This window comes from Plectropomus leopardus, chromosome 21 (assembly GCF_008729295.1).
Source record: "Plectropomus leopardus isolate mb chromosome 21, YSFRI_Pleo_2.0, whole genome shotgun sequence".
Taxonomy (NCBI): domain Eukaryota; kingdom Metazoa; phylum Chordata; class Actinopteri; order Perciformes; family Serranidae; genus Plectropomus; species Plectropomus leopardus.
This window is the reverse complement of record NC_056483.1, coordinates 8,590,692-8,610,249: the sequence shown is the minus strand read 5'-3', so window position 1 is coordinate 8,610,249 and position 19,558 is coordinate 8,590,692. Positions and strand designations below refer to the sequence as shown.

Genomic DNA, 19,558 nt, shown 5'->3' with positions numbered 1-19,558 from the left:
AATTAATGATAATGTTGTTTTGTAACTGCTGAATTTACAAATAAGCAGCTGGTTCCTAACAAATCCATCATATGAACTCAAAGGGGATATTTCAGTGTCGTTACAACAGCTTGTTTCTTCTGCCTCCAACTGTTATAAAATCACTTATAAAAAAACAGCTTGAAACAAAACCACATAAATCCACAAATTACAGTGACAATGTACTTTAGCGCTACACAGTGACATTGAACTCTACGGCTTTCAGCTTCCACATAGCTTTGACACAACACAGGCCCCTTGTGATCGTGTACTGAGACCACAGTCACTTTATACACTATGTCCTGCCGCCTGACCTGACTGGGAGGCCGCAGGCTCCTGAGTCACTGCATGTAATAAATTCCAAACACCACTTTTTATTTCAGACAGCAGGGGGTGAAAGATGAATAGTTAACACATCACTTCATCTAACCAGATAAACAGTGTTTTACTGTATTTTGAAAAAAAGAGTACAATACTGCCAGAATTTGGTAATATTTTTCCACAATTTAGATTTTTGTAGTCGCCAGCATCCTATTATTATTTCACACTGTCAATACCCTAAATTACTTTAACAGTATATTACCCTTAAACGTATTACAGTATTCTAAAGTAGATTGTTATGTTTACAATCTAATATTGGCTCCAAAGAGCATCAAGATGTACAGTGTTTTACTGTATTTTGAAAAAACTGTAGATTACTGTTAGAATTTGGCTGCATTTTTTAAAGCAATTTGTTACAGTGTATGATAATCATCAATTGTCATACAGCAGTATACCTTAAAACTGGCACTATTGCAGCCATACAGGAACTTAAAATATTGCACCCACGAAGATGTTGCTGATGTTATCATTGTGATACTGAATAAAGATTTCTGTGGAAATGTACACAGGACACTTCATATGAGGCGATGAACATAAATTAGACATGAAATCACTCCACATCAGGTTTCTTTAAAGCTTTATTTGAAATAATTTGTCAAAAGCCTTAAAAAGAACTGGAATAACAGAAGAGGAACCTTTGCATTGTTCTATAAGACAGAAATCAAACTCTCTGGCCTCCTCTGATAGGACGTTTGTGCAAAAGAGAGCAGCTGTACAGATATCAACAGTAGCCATAGAGACAAATGAAGTTGCTCTGTAATTGGCAACGGCCTACAAAGCACAAACATTATAGAAAAATAACAGATCTGCCGATAAAAAGGCAAATAAATACTCAAAGGCACTTCCATATAAAGAAACAGATCAGCAACAGTCATGTCAACATCATCCAAACCATCAAAAAGAACAAGCTCACACACACTTTCAAACACTTTCAGAAACCACTGCCGTATATTTGGCAACACTGGTATAGAAAAACCAAAGTATGTGCACTGCACGTCCTTTCTCACACAATATAAATCTTATAAAAATAATTTCAAGCATGTAGAAACCAAGCAGAATCTGTGGTTCTGCCTTCTACTGTGTCAGTATGTATCATTTTATTCTCGATATTCAGTGTTTCTTTCACGCAGATCCGTTTTGCTCAATGTACATTTTGGATAAAGACGCAGCCATAGACTTTGCCAGCTCCTCATCTCTTTTCCTCTGCATCTGGGAGTGTCTGCACCAGTCCTCGTAGTCCGGGTTGGGGAGACACTTGTCCAGAAGGACGTCGTAGTGACCGTTACTCAGCCAGCTCAGCCAGATCGCCGCCTTGGAAGCATCCTCCTCCCCGAGATAGTGCACCATGGTGGAGACGGTGGGGCTCTCCAGGCTCCCCCCTGTTGTCAGGTGGATGTTGATGTTCAGCATCTGGCTCATGGCGAGGAGTTCAGGATAGCCGGCCCAGGCACCATCCTGGGCTGCGTTGATCAGGAACTCTCCTACATCCCCTTCGATGATGGGATTGAACTCATCCAAGTGGTCAGCAATGTGGTGCACCGTCTGCTCCCTCAGCTCGCCGTGTCTCGCCTGGTCCCCGTACGTGGCTTTGCACACAGCTCTGTACAGACAGTTGCCATCTGGAATGATGTGGTACCGATATTTGTGCCTCTCCTGGAGGTACTTGTTCTGTTTCTCCACTTCAGCCAAGTACCGGGTCACTTTGTTGTTGATATCTTCTCTCTCTTGGCATCTCTGTGGCGGTGCCTCCTGAAGAACGCTGAGCTCAAAGGCCCGTCTCTCATCTGATGCTGGAGCAGCTTCGCCGGTGCTCACATCCCGAAAATCTTCCTTTATGAGGTCATCGGGCTGGTCTCTGGAAGGATCTAGCTCCTCTTGGTGTAATGGGGCCCATCCATTGCTTCTGAAGGAGGCGTTAGTCACTGAAACTGTATCGTCCTCACTTGAATCTCCAAACACCCTCTTGTTTTCTTCTGTTCTGGGTCTACACATGTTCATACTGTTGAAAATACGATTTTCAACCAGCTCTGGACAGTCAAAAAGCTCATCCGTCCCATTTCTCAGATGATCAATCAAGTCCACAATCACATCAGAGTCATCACAGAGGATACTTTCACTATTATGGGAGACGGGAGAAGGCGGTTTTGTCTTGGACTCCCTCAAAACATGGACAGGGACAGACCTCTCCACCCCATCAGGTCTGCGGATTAATATCTCAGCAGTCGATGTGAAGTAAACTGGCCTTATAGACGGAGCTTCGTAACACGAAAAGGCAGGCATGTTTGCGGAAGAAGCAGTCTCTCTCTCCGGATCCCCGTTGGCTGTTGAAGTTGCGCCTGGTTGTGGAAATCCTGCTTTAGGGGCGTCAGAGGAGCTCGGTGTTGTCCCGTTCACGCGCTCAGATCCGGTCGATAAAGTTATTGTAACTTTGCGAGACGACCTCGGGTAGTGTGTCAGCACACTGTTGTACAGCTGCATTTTGAAGGAGTCCTTTATACTGAACGCCGCAGCCGGGCTCTTACGGAGAGATGACAACAACGTCTAAAAATACGCCCCATGTCATCAACAACAGCGGAGTTGTAGGGGACGTTTCCACGGTCCTCGGTCCTCATATCATTGACACACGGAGACGAGCAGACTGTCCAATTTAGACTTCTTGCGTCATTTGCTGTTGGGGTGCCTCCCTAATTTTAGACTTCGAGCTGAAACAAGACACGGGCTGCTTTAACGGGGTCAAGTCAGACCGCATGACACCAATACGTCTTCCGTCGATATGCTTTCAAAATAAAATTCTTATTGCGAACTTTTTTTTACCGTTTAAAAAACGTGAAAAACTATCCTGCTATAACATGATTTTGTTGTTTTTTTCTTCTTTTTCTGAACATAATTGTTTCTGTCCTCATCTGCCTGTCCCTTCTTATGTTATAATTGTAATTATATCATATCTGAACCGGGTGCGTGTGTGTGTGTGTGTATATATATATATATATATATATATATATACATATATATATATACATATATATATATATATGAGAGAAGAGAGAGAGAGAGAGAGAGTAATTTATAAAGAAATTTAAATAACTTTTAACTCACTGGCTCTGGCAGGTAGAGAAAGAGGGCCCTCCCTGTCCTGTTCCTCGTCAGGTGTGTATGAACAACTATCCAACATGTCCGGCACATTTTCTGTCCGTGGGCGTTTGAAAAACCAAACGTCCATTTTGACATTTCAATTTCCAAACTTAAATTCGTTTAGCTAACTACTAGGTAGTTTTGACGGCGGCGAGCAGTAAACGTTAACTGGTACGTGGTCGCACGTGAGTGACGTCACGACGCAACGTGACTATTTTTAGTAAGGCCTCGTTACCGAGAGCGGATGAGTGGTACCAAAATGATAACGAGAATGAGACTATTATTTTGAAGGCAACATCGGCTGTGTCCGGTGTTGTTCACGCTGCTGGTATGCGGCTTGACGCATTTCTCCACTTTCACGTCCCGACTGTGTCAGTGGATCAGTGTTTGACCACAAGTCGACAAATGTAAAACATTTGTCACAGTCACAGCTCTTGAGCGATGATGTGTAAAATAGTAACGTGTTAAAGTAGACACATTTTCTTTTTACTCTGTTTAGTCGAAACAAACCCCCTTGACTCCTAGCTCATGTATAGGAGCAGGCTAGAATTAAAGTTATTTCCAAGCCAAGCTGGATGTTGGCAGATATATTATCGAGGTTTAATAAGTATGACAAGAACATTGAACATTTTTTGAATATATACAACACCTCTCCTTTATACGCCATTAAATAAAATATGTCATTTTTATAGCCTATAATTAAAACTGAACTTAACAAAAACTCACAAAAAAGACAAAAATGTAAATAAGTTTATTGTATTACATAAATGAATAATGATTTTTTTTTTTTTTTTCAAAACTACCAGTGTGCTGTTTTAAAAGGCCTGCCAAATAAAATAATGAACTTCTACCAGCACTACAATTGGATCTATTAGTATTATTACAATTACTAACATCATTTTTGGATTTTAATTTTTGTGGGTAATGGATGCTGATTATTATTATTATATAAATAATAGAGTATGACACACAGTGTAAAATAACGGAAGTGGCTGATGTTGACTTACCAGCAGCAGCAGACTGCTACATGCCAAACCTGCTCAGTTTCTATTTTTAACACATTGACTGTTTCAGCTTGATCACTTGAAACAGAATCAGAGTACCAGCATTTTGGGAAGAATGTGAGTGGCTTAATATAGAAGATATTACCTCAGTGGAATCAGTCAAAAATGCAGCTGTAGAGAAAAACCTAAAAAAAAAAAAAAAACAAAAAAAAATTAATATACACAATTATGTTAGACTGCCGTGGGTTTCCAATTTTAATTTCTAAAAACTCTGTCAACGCGTACTAAAATATTAGAGAGCTGAGTCCCTCGTGGATAGATCACATCAATCTAAAATCTTGAAAATGATAAGAATTTTGAAAAATTTGACATCCTTACCTATTATATATATGTGCATCATTGACATTATTATAGTGATGTGATTGTTTCGCAAAAAGGCCTCCTAACACTTTGTGTAGCGTAATCAAGTAATAAAATATAATATGGGGTGATTTGGTTATGTTTCCAAAGCATTTTACAGGTTACCCAAAAACAAGATTTTTTTTTTAATTTATTTTTTAATTTTTTTTAAAAAGGCATTGAGCAGCTTGGTAAGACATGTTTCACAGATCACAAGATACTGGTAGATTTATGAATATATATATATTTTTAAATCATAGGAAAAATATCTAGGGAAAAGGGAAAAAAATATATACTATAGCTATAACAACATTAGAACTATATTTAGAATCACCATAATTGTATATTTGAAATTATGGTAAAAAAAAAAATATTACTATTTTTGAATCACCTTTTTAGGTCATTTACCTGTTTTTTGTTTCGTTTTTTAGTTTTTTGTGCTAATTTTCAGGTTATTTCCTTGTACTTTTTTGGAACAATTGTTATTTCTTGGATAATTTCATCTTAACTTGCTCATTGCCTTCTTACCATGTTTTCGAAGATTTTAAGCCAATTTGTTCAGGTCTCAAAGGGTTAAAGGGGGGGGGAAAAAAGTCATGTTGAGTTGCACAGCAGCCCATTAACCATCAGAGGGAGTCCGATGACCTTATGTCCTGCAAAGTGTTGTTATGTTGACATAAAGTACCACAAATTCACACACGGAGGCGACATTTAGCTTCACTGAGAGACATGGACGCCTGTCTGGAACAAATGCATGCAAAGAGGCGATGCTACAGCAGCTGTCGCAAGGTTGTGCAGCGCATACAAATGAGCGCATTGATCGCTTCCTACGCCGTACTGTTGTCTTTAGTAACCTGAACTGGTGCACTAACCTCCAGCTGGGACGAGCTTGGCTCAACATCCTCCCTGTTTTACACCAACATATATATTGTTTTTACACATATTCTCATTTTTGTGAGAAATTAGAGCGACACTCATTGCGATAATGTTAATATTTTGGGGGGAAGACGCATAAATGACAAGAAAAACGTCAGTCGGTGTTGCAAAATAATAAGCTGCAACAGTGACGACACTGGAGTGGAGAGAGTGCATGAACACATCCGCTATTACTAAACACAATATGGGTCACTTGTGGTTACACACGATAATATGCTTATATGATGAGCTCACAAGTGCATTTATAGACAGCAACTGAATGCCACAGATTATTCCGCACGGTGTGAGGATGAAACAAATTGCGCCAAACTTAGTGCCAAATACCACACAAACCACAATGTGCAAAAATAAATAAATAAATCCTGTAGAAATAATGTTGTGATTTTTCATCGAGGTTGTTATTTACATGAGATGTTACCACGAGGTCCGCAGTGCTCTACGCGAGCCTGTTGTTGTCACTCTGACCGCGCGCTCAAATCAACGCCTCCCCGCGCTTTATGATTTAATAAACAAGGTGTTGTTGTTTATTTTGGCTTTTGTTAGGGGGGGGGGGGGGTCTGCAGCAGTATTAGCTTTGCGAGACTGTATCCATGTCAGTGGAACAAGCCATGCTGATGTCAGAGATTTTTCCTCTGCCCTCCGCGGTGGGAGGATCTCTGTGCGTTGAGTCACGCAGCTGTCAAAGATAGCTGTCACCCAGTTTCAGGATCAAACACACAGTCAATGAGAAAAGGGCTTTGAGCCGAAGGGACGCGGAGATCTCAGGTAACCCCCTTTACATCTACCGATAAGGACGAGCAGAGAAACAATCCAAAAAAAGGGGGAGGAAGAATAAGTTTTGATGAATAAGGATTTTTCGGGTATTCGGATACACGCTGGGAATATCTGGAGAAAAGAAACACAACACAAAGACAATTTTCTTCTGCGCTTGACGAGGGAAAAGTGGGCATTTTCGCACGGAGATGAAGACGAAAAAAGGTATGTTGGATTGCTTTTGAGATAAATAAAGTCAAAATGAGTTTAGATGAGCGGAGACAGAGCGATTAACAGAGCGATTTCCCCTCATATGCAAACCATGCAGTCTATTGTTTCCTTTCCAGACATGACAGGGGGCTTTTTCTGCCATGTGCTGGCGCGATGTCAAAAGTCGATATAGCTAGGGTTTAACAAAAAAATGTGTTGTTTCGAAATACGTTTTAATCGAGTTAAACACACAATAATACATAACTGTTTCGCCATGTGTGTTGTTTGTTTCTTGTCACAGTCTAATTCCGCTAACTTTACATCTGGTATAAAACGTCAAAACCCAACGAAAAGGGTTTCTTTTAGTTTGAAAACAAGCTAATTGAAGTGACGGACGCTACATTTGTGTCGAAGTTTGACAAAAGTTTGGCGACTATTGTGAGCTGAAGTTACATTTTCACAACCGCGAAGTCTCAACCAAAACACACACTTAGCACATTTTATCCATCAAACACGAGCGGAAACACGCTCAGCACCTTTTGAATGTATCAAAATCCAAATGTAGGCTAATGTTCATCCTGACCTCATTGTGGGAAGTTGCTGCTGCCTTGTTACATTCATGGACCTCGTGGTGCAGCGCGCACACACACAATAGAAACCCCCTTACAAGTTGTTTAAACTTACAAAACCAGCGTCTTAATGGCTCTAAAACCCATTTCCTGCCTTCTATGTTCAGCTAAGATATTTCAGAGGGAGTTAAGTTTATGGCGAACTCACTGTTTGTATGTAGAAACTTTTGAATTGCATACAAAGAACCACGCAGCCCTAGATTCTTTTGTTTAGTCTGGAGACGCTGATTTGCAACAGGTCTCCCCTCCCCCTTCCCCTCTCTCCAGCCTACGTAATTACCTCATCCTGTTGGCCGCACAGACTTGGGAACTTTCTTACTCCTTTCCCACTACTTTGCCTCAGAGTGGGCAGTATTGGGGAGTGGATTAAATATCCTCTGAAACTTAAATCAGCATTTTCTTAATGGAGTCTGGGCTGCCTGCTCAGAAAGCTGCATGTCTTTGTGTAAACAGTGACCTAAACATCATAACAGCATAAAAAAAGTACTTTTATATATGCGACTTGTGTCAAATGGACCCCACTTTTTACACAATTTAACATATGCTTAAAAAAAACTAATTTCTGACTAAAAATCTGATTTAAGTTTAACAGCAGGTTTGTTTTCCCTTCATTCTGTGTAATTCAAAGGCCCAAATCCTGTTTGATCATGATTGACTTTGATTAGACATGCCTAAAAACACCAACTTAAATAAGAAAGCAGCCCTCTAATCTTCACAAATACACTGCTGCCTCTCTTCAAAACAAAATCTCCCTTTATACCGGGATTGTTCTTGTGGTCGGCACAGTGTACTTTAAACATCCAAGCATGCAAGGTGTGCTGCCCGTCTGTGCAATAGACCTGGTTTGTATTTGTTGAGGCAGGTTTTATAACTGACACAGCATCAGACCAGCCTTTGTGACGTCCCCCGCCCCTCCATCCCTCCCTCCCCCCTCCTCCTCTCACTCCACACACCCTCCCTCACTCCTTATATGAATCACATGGCTGAACTTGACAGCTTGCTTCTGACACATCAGCTGCCTCCCAGACAGCTTGTGTTTGGTGAACGGCTGCGGCAGAGCGGCTGACGACGGGGTGGCTGACATAAGAGGGTGCATATTCTTTTGTCCTGTCCTCACACACTCTTGCACTCGCCTGCGCAGGTTTGATGATGCTGTCGGGGAGTGAGACGGATGATGAGGACAGCGTGGACGCCCCTCTGGATCTGTCGTCCAGCTCTGGGAGCAACGGGAAGAGGAAACGGCGGGGTAATCTGCCCAAGGAGTCCGTTCAGATCCTCAGGGACTGGCTGTATGAACACCGTTACAACGCGTACCCCTCTGAGCAGGAGAAAGCACTCCTGTCCAAGCAGACTCAGCTCTCTACACTACAGGTACGGACACGGATATGACAGAAAAGATTAGATTACTTAACCTTTTTTCCACTATTAAACCGTCAGAGTGTAAACAGACCATTTTTAAAGTCAAGAGGAAGCAAGCGTGAGCTTGACTGAATCATTTCCTGCCTAGATGACAAACAAAACATGACACATAAACAGTGAATTGAAGGTCATCCAAACCAGCTTGATGTTGCAACATTAAAGTCTGAGACAACGTGAGTAAACTCACTCCCTGAGCTGAGGGCTTGGCTGAGGCACTTGGACAGGAATTTCCCTCCCTCCAGCCCCTTTCCATCCCAGCTGTCTGGGAACAATGCAGAGTCATTTACATGGTTAGAGCTGCAAGTCTCCCTGAGCCAGTTACGACTAGCCTGGAGGAGGGAGGGAAAAAAGAGGAGAGATGACTGTGATTAGTGCTGTGACAAAGGAGATTACTTTTTATTAAAGACTATTTATAAATACAGGGTCAAGAATTCCAAACTTTTTTTGCTGAAATGTAATGTTTTGTTGCTCATACTTTGACATCACAATCTTTGGTCTGCTTTTTCATGTCTGCATGACACACAGAAGATGCCAATAATGTGAAATCCACAGCCTTTTGTGTGAAATAGTGTGTGCTGTTTGCTTTTTTTCGTTTTGATTTCTCTGTTGAAAACACATGTGCAATCTGCACCTGGGGATAAGTGTACCCGCAGATTTTCTTTTAAATTGCATGGCAGAACGGAAGTGAGGCAGTTTTCTCAAAGCATGGTTTTTTGTTGTTGTCTTCTCCAGGTGTGCAACTGGTTCATAAACGCCCGGCGGCGACTTCTTCCAGAGATGCTGAGAAAAGACGGCAAAGACCCGAACCAGTTTACCATCTCCAGAAAAGGCAGCAAAGCAGGCGACAGCTTCTCTGACAGCTCTCAGTCCCCAAAACACAGCAGTCCTGCAGCCGTTACAGAGGAGAGCTACGACAAACGTGTTCTCCACCCTTCCAGCTTCGAGCCCACCATGCCCGGTGTCCTGAGGAAGGCGGCGTCTCCCTCCATACCTTCTCCAACCTCCTTGTCTCCTTCTCCGGGTCTCCTGCCCACCCGCCCTTCTGTCATCTGTCACACCACTGTCACCACAGCAATGCAGGCCAGCCCGACAGCCGCCCACCCCTCTGTGCCAGGAATGAACTGCGACAGGGCGGCAGAGCTGCTGCAGGCTGCGCAGGTCCAGGCGCTGCTCAGGTGCCAGGATGAAGGGCCCGGCAGCCAGCAGCTCCCCACCACTACCACCATCCTCAGCAGCGCCGGCATGGAGGGCAACCTGAGCCCCCGCAGCGGGCTCTTCAACACCCCTCCCCCCACCCCTCCAGACCTCACACAAGACTTCAGCGGCTTCCAGCTCCTGGTGGACGTGGCCCTCAAACGGGCTGCAGAGATGGAGCTGCAAGCCAAACAGCTGGTCTCCTAAAAGTGACAGAAGAAGAAGAGTGAACAGAGACTGACTTTGTGTCTCGACTGTGGACCTCCCCCTGAGTTCAGTGACTCATCTGCACGCAACAGAGAACAAATCCACACGAAAGCCTGATCATTTCTATTTTTGGTATACCAATCAAATTGATGAGGATGTTTTTTTTATTGAGAAAAAAAAACTGTATCAAGGTGCCTTGGCTGTAAGTTGTTTATTCATTTCACATACATGCGTATGTATCTACATGTGTATCTTATTTGCACACAGGGACCAAAAATGTTATCAGAGAAATGCTGCCTGTCTTATGTCTTTTCATTATACTGTTTATCATTTTAGAGAAGAGGTAGAGTCGGCCCTCCTTTCAGAGACCGATCAGATTGTTCGCGTCCACACACGTTTACTGCTAAACATTTCAGAGATCAGTTCATGATTGGTCTGCCTCGTTTGTTTGCACACTAAAGGCAGAGGAAGGTCATCTCAGTGTCTTAAACATACTTTGCTCTCAACATCTATGACAAACTTATTCACTACTGTAGTAAATGTTATGTGTTTTCATGAGTATAAGTATAGTTTTGATTTTGTAATTTTACTTTTAGCTATTTTAAAAGAAAAAAAAACCCTCTTTGCTTTTGTTTTTTTTTTTTTTACTTTTTTTTCCCCCACCAAGGGATATTTCAGATGACCAATGTAGCAGGTTCTTAGTCTGAGCCTTCATCCCATCACTCAGCGAAAACGACGGCCAGTGGACTGGAAAATTAAACACTACAGATGTCTTTTCTGAATGTGCTGTTTTACGACCCGACAAAAACGGCATTTTTGAAATCACCAAAAAAAAAAAAAAAGAAGCATTTTCATGTATAATAGGACCATGTGTATAGTTAATGTGACATGATGCCCAATGATGTGATTTCTTTTCATACTGTGCAATGTTTGTGGCAAATAGGGGTCACATGGGATTCAAATAAAGTTTTGTTTTTCTACATCTCAGAATTGATCATTTGGTATTTTCCCCTGCTGCAGGTCCCTCGGATCACGCGCATTTATACAGGCTGTGTTCTTGTAAATCCCACTGAACTTTCTGAAGATTACTGATTCATCCCTTAAGGATGAGGAGAGCATATTGAGTCAGAACGTTCAGTAAATAAAAGGAGAGAGAGCAGGAGGACAGAAATAGTATAGCGCTCATGTCTTTTCACAGGCTACCGTTAGGCATTCAGAGACATTCCTGTGTGTGAGAGGTTTACAACAGCTCCTGCCAATTAGCATAATCCTGCATAAATTAACACGAGCAAACGGCAGACGTCAACAGTTTCTTGCCAGCGGGGCTTTATGTGTGCCTGCATCTCAATAGAGTCAATGTAAGTCAGCTTACAACTGAGTGCGCTGGCTCGTTCAAGGCTAGGAGGACAGCTGTTCCCTTCTGGTCCTGCTAAAGCTTCTCTATTGGCCTCAATAGGATTTGTTGTCTATATTTACAGAGACAGCCACCCTTTCATTTATTACATGATCTTCTCTAAAGCTCAACAACAATCTATTTTTCCGATTTGAAAGGAATAAAAAAAAAACCTCGCTGACGTTGCTTTTAGTTTCATTAAGAAAAACAATCAGAACTACATCTTCACTAATCAGCGAGCTCGAATAGGCTGTTTGATCTAAAAGGAAATGGCGAGGTAATCACTTAAAGGAATACTTCATCCCCCAAATAACAATTGGTATATCAGTTACTCACCCTGCGTTTTGTGAAATTTCTGAAGAAATTTTGTTTTTAGCACGTCTTCACGGTGAATGAGTAATCCAAAAACGGAGAAAATCTGTGATGAATGGAAGTCATAGGGGTCCACGTTTTATAACAGCATTATTATGTAAAACATCTGTTTTCAAATAAATTCTCACACCTCTCTCAACACAGAATAATACAAGTCTATTTTTTTCAGTTGTATGCTCAGTGCTTCCCAAACAAACAGCCCTCTCCAAAGGGAACTGAATAAAAAGTGAAACTTGAATTCGGCTAAGTCACTCTGCTTACGAGAAACTGTGAGCATATGTGTCAACACACATTTACTGTTGTTAAACACAAACCCCAAAGACTTCACTTCATCAAGACTTTTTTCTGCGTTTGGATTCTTTCACGGTGGGGGCTTGCGAGAAAAACAAAGTTTTCTTCTCAAATTAAACGTACCACGGGGTAAGTGACTGATGTACATATGATCATTTGGGGAGTTAAGTATTCCTTTAAATAATTATCATTTTATTGGTTAGTAAGTGGCTGGAACATTGCACCTTAAGTCATCAACAAATGTTACAAATGTATTGCAAGTTTTCCACCTTTTGTCAAATGCAGTGACAGCTCATGCGGTGGAGGTTAGTTTGAAACTTGGGGATGTAATCACTCATAAGAGTTTAAACAGACCTCCAGGCACACAGTGGGCAGTTGTAGCCAACCATGGTGGGCCTTTAGAAAGGTAGACTGACCCTGGGCCAGGCTTTATACAAAGAAGACACCCATTTCCGCAACCCCCTCTTTCACCCCCACCCTCTCCTGAACTCTGGCCACCGAGGTCAGCATGTCTCCCCTCAGCATGACTGATGTGTGAATGACGAATCACTCGATTCTGCATGTACAGGAGCGTCGGGGCTAAGCCAAGGCCAAAAGTGCTGTCTAATTATGGGGACCCGCCCCTGCGGAAGGGGAATGCCCTAAAAACACACCATGCTGGCCTTGTAATCTGCTTAATTATATTCCAATTGAAAACACATGTGGAGGCAGGAAAAAAAAATGAACGCAACATTATTATGGCAATGATATATATTTTTTAATGCCGATAAGAGCTCATACACGTGCCATAACATCAACAGTGTAATAACATTAATTACAAAATGTATATCTGCTTAATATGTTATTTGATTGGGTTTTTTAGTTTACATTTACATAGGGAAACATTCATTTATGTACAAATGTTTATTTGATCTCTTAATATAACTACATCACAAGCTTCAGAATTGCTGGAGTGTCTTTTGAATTAAGTAATTAATCACAATCCAACATTCTGGTTTCTAACTCCCTGCTATACCAGGAGTGATATATTGATATGTTAATATAATAAACATAAATAAGAAGTCAATTATTTGACAGACAATTCAATTCAAATACAAGTTCCAAAGTAAAAAATACTAAAATGAGCTTCTTCTACATAAAATGGCATTAAGTTTGAACTATTGTTACTTTTATGCATCCTCTCTAAACTTCATATCAACCAACTAAAGGAAATACAAATCAAACTGTACGGTTACTTCATCACTTGAGTTCCTTCACAAACATCTCTCAGCCAAAACTTCTGTTCAACAGGGACAAATAGCAGGAATATATCCTTACCTACAGTTATCCAATGGCACAAAATGTTGTCAGATCAATACAGAGAGTCGGACTACACACCAAAGTCCTGCTCTCATCAAAACAATGATGTGACGGTAAACTGGCTCAGGATTGTCTCCACATTCAAGCAGCTGACAGAAATACCTTGTTACATTGAAGTAAGTAGGGCGGAGATGCTCAAACAGGAACATCACTCAAAAGATGGCATGGATACTACTCCCTTGTTCAAGATCATGGCCTCTCCTGGTGACATGGGGTTATATACAAGTAGTGATGAAGCCATGGGTCACATAAAGTCACATGAAGTCAGTCGCACTCTCTCACACACATGCACTCACGCACGCACACTTCTTCCCCTGAGACTGCTGTTGTGCTCGACTATCATATTAGAAATTAAGGCTGATCACTGAAACAGAAAAGACGAAAAACGGTGCCTGTCATGCTAAAGAATCAACATAAATAAAACACAGTATAAGGGCCTTGTTGTCAGTGCATAATAATAATCACAATGTCAATAAACAGTCATTGTTCTCCTAATCAATAAATTAAACATGAATACAAAATATTACAAATCGGATTTTTTTAGTATGACCTTCAAATAATTGCTTCATTTGGAGGCAGAGATAGTGCACACACAGTGAGGAGAAAATAGTCCCTTATCAGTCCTTTAGTCTCAATACTGTCGATAAACCTCTCTTGTCTAAAAATGACATAATAAAATATAGTACAACTACCAGTATTGTACCAAATATCAGTATTTTAGCATCGCCTGTAACACCGAAGAGTTTCAACTCAACATGAGAAAGGATTAAACCTGTTTAAAAAAGACAAGAATATCAGTAATCGTGTGTCAGCATGCACGTCATGTTGTTATACTGTATGTTCTTTATACAAACGTGTTTTGCTCAGTTTAAAATGAGTCAAGATGGGCGGCTTGTTTACAGTTTGTTGATACTGCTACCTTAATCTTCAATTACAGCTAGGACCCTTTAGACCTAGAAAAATAGGAAGCACTTTTGAGATGAACATCTGAATACAAACACACACACACGCTCTTTGCCTCACTTACACACACGCAGATTAGGTTTGTGGCATTTTCTGAACAGTGATTCTTTCAATTGCACTCTCTGCAGAACCACAAAATCAGCTCCCGGCTCGACAGCCAGTTTAGCTCACCTGGAGGAGCAACATCTGACCTCTTGACCTTTCCTACGAGGGTCGGCCTCTCGCTGCTGGAAAGACCTATTTCCAGACAGAGGATGGATTGTGTCGCTAACTGACACTATAGTTTCCTTGTCTGGTCTTTTCAACGCAATTTTTAGAAGACTGACGTCATTATACAAATCAGAAACTTCCCAGCGTGTAGTGTTTTTAGAATCAGATCATGGGATTTTATACAAATATAAAAATATGAGTCATTCGGTCTGACCTCTCAATTTGATTTGACACCTTTGATCTGAGCAGATCAAATGCATCACTTGTGTGCATGTATACACACACACAGTCCACATGCACGTGCATGCTCCCTCCCTGTTATCCTCTGATTCTCGGCACATGAAACATAATAACGTGAAGCATCACTGCTGTGCTACACCTGGCTTACTTTGTAATATTAGGCCACTTTAAAAAAAAGGATTTATAAGATACTCGTGAGGGGCGGGTGGGGGTTTAGGAGGAAGAGGGTACTGCTACATCAAAGCTGGGAGAAGGAAATGAGGGAGGGTGGGTTAATAAATAAATAAATAAATACTGAAAATGTACATTTCCTGTTTTTCTTCCATTGTGACTGACCCCACAGTGATCTGGGAAGTCCGCAAAAAATGTGGTTATTTTATGTTAGCACCCTAGTCTTACCATTCAGTGCTTTAGTGTGTATTGGGCATGTGTGTGGGTACATGCATTTGTCTCATAGTCTGGTCTGAGCCTCCGGGATATAGATCTCAATACTGTCTGCACTCTCGGTAGCAGAGCTCTGCCGAACTGACGCGGCACGTTTGGCAGCTAGCAGGCGTTTGCGAGCCTCCAGACGCTGGCGCTCAGAGCTCTCCAGCGAGCGGTCCCTAGCCAGGGAAGGGTGGTGGCCCTTCAGGGGCTTCTTTGGCACGGGAGGGGGCATCCTTCTCTCCTGGACAGGAATGATAAATAGTCTTAATGACACTATTGACCACTGAGTCCTCATGGCAAGCTGCAGCTAAACACAGTAAGGAGCAACACAACTGCAGCCAGCTGGCGTAAGGGTTAGAGAGAGCGGCGGAGCTGTTGTCGGCATAATGTCAGAGCATGCAGTTTTTGAATGAGGTTATGGTTTACAGTGGCAGCCATTTGTGTGGGGTAAGAGAGCACGGTGGTGGCCATTGCGTGAGGTAAAAGTGACCATTGGAGACGGACAGGCCCCAACGGTGCATGGCAGGTACAGTAGCTTCTCAAAAGCAGCTCACTGTCGACAACAAGACAGAACAAACACAAATACAAGTGGTGACGTCAGGCAGGCAACGTGACAGTATGAAACACATATCTGCATGCTAAAACAAAGCTTAGCTGTGAATCTGTACAAATTTAAAGTACACAGTAATGACAGCAGATAGCATGCGAGTTAGTAGAGCATTCCCAAACAGAATTAAGGTGAGATGAATTTGATATTTGTGTGCCTGCACCTGAATTTCTGGTGGGGTCAGAGGTTTCCAGTTGTTGGCTTTGAGTTGGTGGAGTTCATCAAACTTCAGGCTAATGTTCTCGATAGACAGCTGGAGCATGTCCCAGAAACCTGCCAGGTCCTGGGAGATGGGCCGTGGGTGTGCATTTGGGTTCTGATAACACACAAAAATTTCATATAAACACAGGCACATTCACATGAACACCTTCTTACAAACACATTTTATTTATATGTGCATTACATTATTATTTTTGGAAAAGTGATGATTCATTTTTCACAGCAACTAAATTGATCACAGAATTGGCCCTAACGTGAGCCAAATGCATATTGATGCACAAATTATTTTGGAATTGGAATGACACATTTTTTATATAAATCAGGCACCACACTGTAAATATGTGGGAGTGCTGGGCTTGTATACAAAATATGCCTTTGACTTCTTCATTACACTTTATTTTAAATCATACATCGACTGTGGTTAAACCAATCTACCTGTAAAATACCCATCAGTATAAGTTACATAAACACTATTTAACAGTGATTAATTTGTTACGCTCTCCTACAGAGGCAAAATTTCTCTGTTTCCAAACGTCAGGTCTTCATGGCTACGTTTACATGCACACTAATATCCCATTATTATTCCAAATATGACAATCATGTAAACTCCACATTGTGTTTAGATATTTTGAATTATTCCTTTTTCCAAATTTAGTAGTTTCCAATTAAGACATATGCGGTATTATTCGGGTTTAAATAGCATTATTTGGGAAAGTATTCAGCACATTTGGAACATGTGTCTCAATTGGGGTTTTTACCGCAGTTTGCAACAAGCGGCCTCTTGCCTGTCTACGGTTAGCTGTGTGCATTATCATATTTTTGTTGCATAAAAACCAGCTTGGCAAAAGTTTTCAAGGTTGGTGTAGAGATGCATGGCTAAAAGTAAAGGCAGCATTTCTGGTTGAAAGAAGATACACACCTTCTTTTAAATATTATGAAAGACTTGGATATTAAGTTTTTGGATACTTGCAAATATCAAAACATTGACAATTTTAAGAAGGTGGTTGAAGGAATGAAAGAAGGAGGCTGTGTTCGCACTGTTGAACAAATCCGCCACTGGTCGGAAACTTTGAAAGAACCTATTTTGAGGCAAAGAAGCAAAATGACAAGCTGCTCCAGCCACTCCACTTTTCTATATTTAATTTAATTTTCAATTTTACTGATAATTTTTACAGAGACGGCGTAGAATTAAAAGTAATTTCGCCAGAGTTAGTTAGCAGCTAATTTGCATCTGTTGTCCCTGGGCAGGTAGACAAAAAAACAAACACACAAAACAGCATGTCGCCTGCACTACCTAAAACATGAGAATACATAAAAGTCCATTATACAAACATTTCACCACATAAAACATACATAACAATACATAATACATACAAGTCCATCAAAATAACATCAGTATGACAGACAGTATACAAGGTAATCATTGGTGATGACACTTTTGGCCAAATTTTGACGTGATAAATGACATGTCAGGGCGCATTAATTGGAGAATGCTTGGTGGCATGTAAATGGGGGTGTGAGTGGAATATTAATGTTCATTTGCCCTGTTAACAGCTTCGTAGGAATATTGTCATTTTCAGAATAAAAAAAATGAAAATTTTGTGAATGTTAACGCAGTTATGGTTATATAATGTGCACATTGTGCAATGCAGGTAACTGTAATATTTGAATATGCATATTTGAAAAAATCAGTGTGAATATCTGCACAAGAAAAGGCTCTTTGCTGCTTCAATTCATAGATATATGTATATTGTTACTAGCATCTAAAATTCTTGTTTGTGAGGTTCTTGTTTCTACAGCAAGTTTTATTTTTTTGGATGTGAAAGACAGTAAGGGTGTGCAGATGCACACTCTACACTAGATGCATAGTAAATGAGCGCTGGCCTGGCCTGTCAGGATGATTTGTGCAGGATGATGTCAGTGTTGGGGGGTGGGGACGGAGGCGGCTGGGGAAGCATGCAGAGGATGAGGTGACACATACCAGATTCTCCTCACACAGCTCCCGGAACTGCTGGAACTTCTGGGACATCAGCAGCTGGGCACTCCCCACTGCACTGCGTATTTTCCCTAGGACTGCAGAAAGACACAGACGCACATGCATGCACACACACACACACACACACACAGACACGCACACAATTCACAATGCAATTACTCACAGAACCGCATACTGCAGGCATGTTGCAGCACTAACAGAGATGGTGCATTTAACACAGAAAAGGATACGCCAGAATCCTCTTCCATCTCAGAAACTAAAGTCATTTAGGGTAGTGAAATAATAACTGGATTGCACTAAAATTCCAAATCAAAAGAAATGCAAAAATGGCAACCCTATATGGACATACAATTAAAAACGCCATGTTTACATCACATAATAAATGTTTCAGCTGCTGATATGTATCAAAAATTAAAATCATCATGCATGTGGTCCTAAAAGAATGTGTTTTTAAATTTGTCTCACAATGCCTGTTTGTCAGAATGATACAGGAGATAAACAAGGTTGTTCTGCACAACCTGACTCCCAATGTCAGTCCTATTGACTCACATATCCCAATGGAGAGGAAATGTCAGTGCATACATTTGTCAACATGAAGAAAAAATGGGATCAGACACTGAGAGAGGGGGAGTAATGAATCTGCACTACAGATACAACGTCTTCAGCTCCCTCAGGATGTGCGTGTACATGTGTGTGTGCGCACATGGCAGCGTGGGATCTGGGAAAACATAACCTTGAGACAGCCCTCCTGCTCAGCACGTTCTGTGAGAGAATAACTTGCCTGGAACCATAACACCATGCTGGCTGCATAAACAATGACATTTTCGGTAAGACATGAAATCAGCTGCGCAGTCAGGACAGGTAGAGATACAGTGCCTGCTGCCTGAGGCTTGTTTGCTCAGTCTTGTGTGTGCATGTGCAGAAAACATATTTAGAAGTGTGTGTATACAGACATGCTCTGCAGAGTGTGTGTGTGTTACGTCAAGATCAAATAGTTGCCTGGAGGAGCGCTGAGAGAAATCCCTTCACTGTGTTTGTGAGACTTCATTATACAGTGTGTCTAAAGGACAGATGTGTGGCTGGGGCCAGCAGCGGCATATTGATAAGTATGCACGGTATGTCTGTGGAGGCCAGAGGGCCTGAGACAGGAACAAGCAGCTATTGTGGTCCAATACCATGAATACCAGCTCCGTCCAA

General features: G+C 41.4%; 3 protein-coding genes across 3 annotated transcripts in view; 1 reads left to right on the top strand and 2 right to left on the bottom strand.

The window, feature by feature from the left end:
* Positions 1-959: 959 nt before the first annotated feature.
* On the bottom strand, positions 960-3,109 carry LOC121960711 (OTU domain-containing protein 1). Its single transcript, XM_042510546.1, has one exon. The coding sequence runs from the start codon at positions 2,875-2,877 to the stop codon at positions 1,522-1,524; it is 1,356 nt and encodes a 451-aa protein (XP_042366480.1). The 5' UTR covers positions 2,878-3,109; the 3' UTR covers positions 960-1,521.
* Positions 3,110-6,552: 3,443 nt separating this feature from the next.
* Positions 6,553-11,269, top strand: tgif1 (TGFB-induced factor homeobox 1). The gene is made up of 3 exons (XM_042510820.1): positions 6,553-6,848; positions 8,604-8,833; positions 9,614-11,269. Exons 1-3 carry the CDS (start codon positions 6,833-6,835, stop codon positions 10,280-10,282), a joined length of 915 nt encoding a protein of 304 aa, XP_042366754.1. The 5' UTR covers positions 6,553-6,832; the 3' UTR covers positions 10,283-11,269.
* Positions 11,270-12,939: 1,670 nt separating this feature from the next.
* Positions 12,940-19,558, bottom strand: part of dlgap1b (discs, large (Drosophila) homolog-associated protein 1b) — a 114,913-nt gene continuing 108,294 nt past the window's right edge. The window contains exons 10-12 of the mRNA XM_042510586.1: positions 18,347-18,438; positions 16,310-16,462; positions 12,940-15,780 (exon numbers count right to left, since the gene is read on the bottom strand). Of these exons, the coding sequence (XP_042366520.1) occupies positions 15,562-15,780; positions 16,310-16,462; positions 18,347-18,438 (464 nt within the window). The 3' untranslated portion in view covers positions 12,940-15,561. The remainder of the gene's footprint in view (positions 15,781-16,309; positions 16,463-18,346; positions 18,439-19,558) is intronic.